Source organism: Lipotes vexillifer, unplaced genomic scaffold (assembly GCF_000442215.2).
Source record: "Lipotes vexillifer unplaced genomic scaffold, Lipotes_vexillifer_v1.1 scaffold132, whole genome shotgun sequence".
Lineage (NCBI taxonomy): Eukaryota > Metazoa > Chordata > Mammalia > Artiodactyla > Lipotidae > Lipotes > Lipotes vexillifer.
The window spans coordinates 1,072,339-1,074,792 of NW_006782535.1; the positions used below are offsets into that span (position 1 = coordinate 1,072,339).

General features: G+C 55.5%; 1 protein-coding gene across 1 annotated transcript in view; it reads right to left on the bottom strand.

Moving 5' to 3' along the window:
• The window catches only part of COL4A2 (collagen type IV alpha 2 chain), a 125,255-nt gene that overhangs the window by 11,698 nt on the left and 111,103 nt on the right, over positions 1-2,454 (bottom strand). Inside the window, exon 35 of the mRNA XM_007455325.1 lies at positions 559-666. Within this exon, the coding sequence (XP_007455387.1) occupies positions 559-666 (108 nt within the window). The remainder of the gene's footprint in view (positions 1-558; positions 667-2,454) is intronic.

The following is a 2,454-nucleotide window of genomic DNA, read 5'->3' on the forward strand; positions in this document are numbered from 1 at the left end:
GACCTTGGACCCCTGGTTCAATTTCAGCAGGGTTAGCGCAGCCTGGCCAAACAGAACAGCTCGTGTATTCGTAATCTCATTCCATCGTGCACATAGAAGCCTGGGGAGAACCCAGAGACCCCTTGAGGATCAGCCTGTCTGTGTTCACAGATCCCGGGCAACAGCGAGCAAAACAGCAGCAAGAAAAAAGCACAAAACGAATTCACTCGTGTAACTCGGGATCCCCCGTGAATTCTGCAATTGAAATGCAGGAAAGGCAGCCGTCACAGGAACTGTCTAAACATGTGGAGAGAGACAGACAGTGGCCGCACAGACACAGCCATCGGCCCCGTGCCTCCACCACAGCTGGGCTGGGCTGGACCTAGGGAGGGACAGGTGGGAGGGAGCTGCCTTGGCTGCGACCGCGGGCGAAAAGCAGATGGGCAGAACTGGCCGCCCTTGTTTTGGGCCCTTGAAGATTTGGGGGCTCGGCTGCACTCGGCCTCACTGGCCACCGCACCGTCCAGCCGGGCCCAGGGAGGGCAGGCTGGGGGAAGGTGGTGTGGCCTGGGATTTTACCTGTTTGCCCTTTAAGTCCAGGAGGGCCCTGGACTCCTGCCAGGCCAGTGATCCCAGGGAAGCCGACGTCACCCTCTGATCCTTTCTCTCCGAAGAATCCCTTTAGACCTGTAACCACAGACGTGCTGCTCAGAACAAACCACAGCCGTCGTGTCACTGGGGCTTAAGGCTCGTGGGGTTCAAGGGGGCACCAGGTAAAGGATGCTGCCTTCGCACTGGTGCTTCCAATTGTGAATGGGGGTGGAAATCTAGACGGCTCCTTCCTCAACTAAATTTCTACCTAATTCCCTGCTCTGAGCCTGTGGTCAGCAGCCTCCAAGCTGGCACCCAGCGGTCTGCGTCCTGGCATTCACACCCTTGTGAGCTCCACCCACACCGAGTAGGGCTGAACTGCATGAACACCAGGACACCGTGGACGTGCCACTGTGCCACCTTGAGCCCAGCTCATGCAGATCATCACTGCTTTCACTCTGTCCCTGCTCTGGAGGAAGCCAGCTGCCATGTCATGAGGACACTCAAGCTCGCAGGGAGGAATTGAGGCCTCCCGCCAAGAGCCGCCTTGGACGTGGATGGTCCGGCCCAGTCTAGCCCTCAGATGAGGCAGCCCGCCTGACCTCATGACCAGAATCTCACGAGAACCACCCTGTTTCCGAATTCCTGGCCTCAGAAACTGTCAGGTAACACCAGCGGTGGGTGCTCTAAACTGCCACATTTTGGGTGCCTTGTTAAGCGGCCACAGACCACTCACCTGAGCCCTTATCTGAGTGGCTTCTAACGGGTGCTGTGCTGGGGAATCTGGGGGGTTAGTCAAAACGTGAGATGTTTGAGCCTCTCAGGTCTGGGTCAGGCCCGGAATCTGCCTTTTAGACGAGCCCCTCAGGTGCTTCTCTGCTCACTGGGTGGACTTAGAGAAGCGCGGCCTTCCCGTCAGTGACACTGTTCTGTGCCACAGGTTTTGGTGTTTCTGGGACGCTGGAAGATTTTGGAAACTTCAGACCAACCCGATTCTACACAGTCACTTTCCCCAGTGTCTCCTGAAATCTCTGAGGCTCTTCTCAGAACAATTACTGTCGATGTTCTCGTGGTCTTGAAGAAAACCACCTAAGAGGTTCTGCTTGTTTTCTATGGATTATTTTAGTGTTTTAAAATCTGCTCCAAACCCCTATTTACCTATTTCTTCCATAAACGGTCTCCACCACCTCCACCCGGACCCAGAGTCCAGTGCAGCCTGTCTCTCATCCTCCGAGGAGGGACCAGGCCAGAGCCCCCGGTCCCCGGGGCCCTCCCACTGGGAGGCCACCTGCCCAGGGCCCCTGAGCACCTCCCGCCCACACTGCAGGGGCCAGCGCTGTGGCCGAGCCCACTTCTTACACTGCACTTGTCTTTGGGCGAATGGAACACCGCCGAGGATGCTGACAACTGACACCAGCCCTCTGCCCCTAGGATACAGTCGCCTGGAGATGGACACAGTGGGAGGCTCCACTTCCTGGACTTCAGTTTAACTAAAAGCTAAACGTTCAAGGGGGAGCAACCATATTTCCTGGGGTGGGGCAGCTTCTCTTCACACACATTTTCAATTGAACAAACGAGGCCATTGTTAGTGACATATGTGGCAAAGATGGTCTCACATTTCTGCTTTTATAAACCAAACTGCCAAAGTAATTATTTAGGATGGGAGATCCAGCCAGCCTAAGGTACCCTTGTGTCTGGGAATAAAGCCGTCGGGAGACCAAACTGTAGATCTACAGGGAGCCCAGAGGAGTTCATAGGTGAGGTTACCTGTTCCTAAGTGACAGCCCTCCACTCCCAGGCTAGGCTGAATGCCCCTTTCCATTCTGGCGCTTTCTCTAAATAAAGCTCAGCGCCCTCCTTGTTGGCCAAACACGTGGACAGACT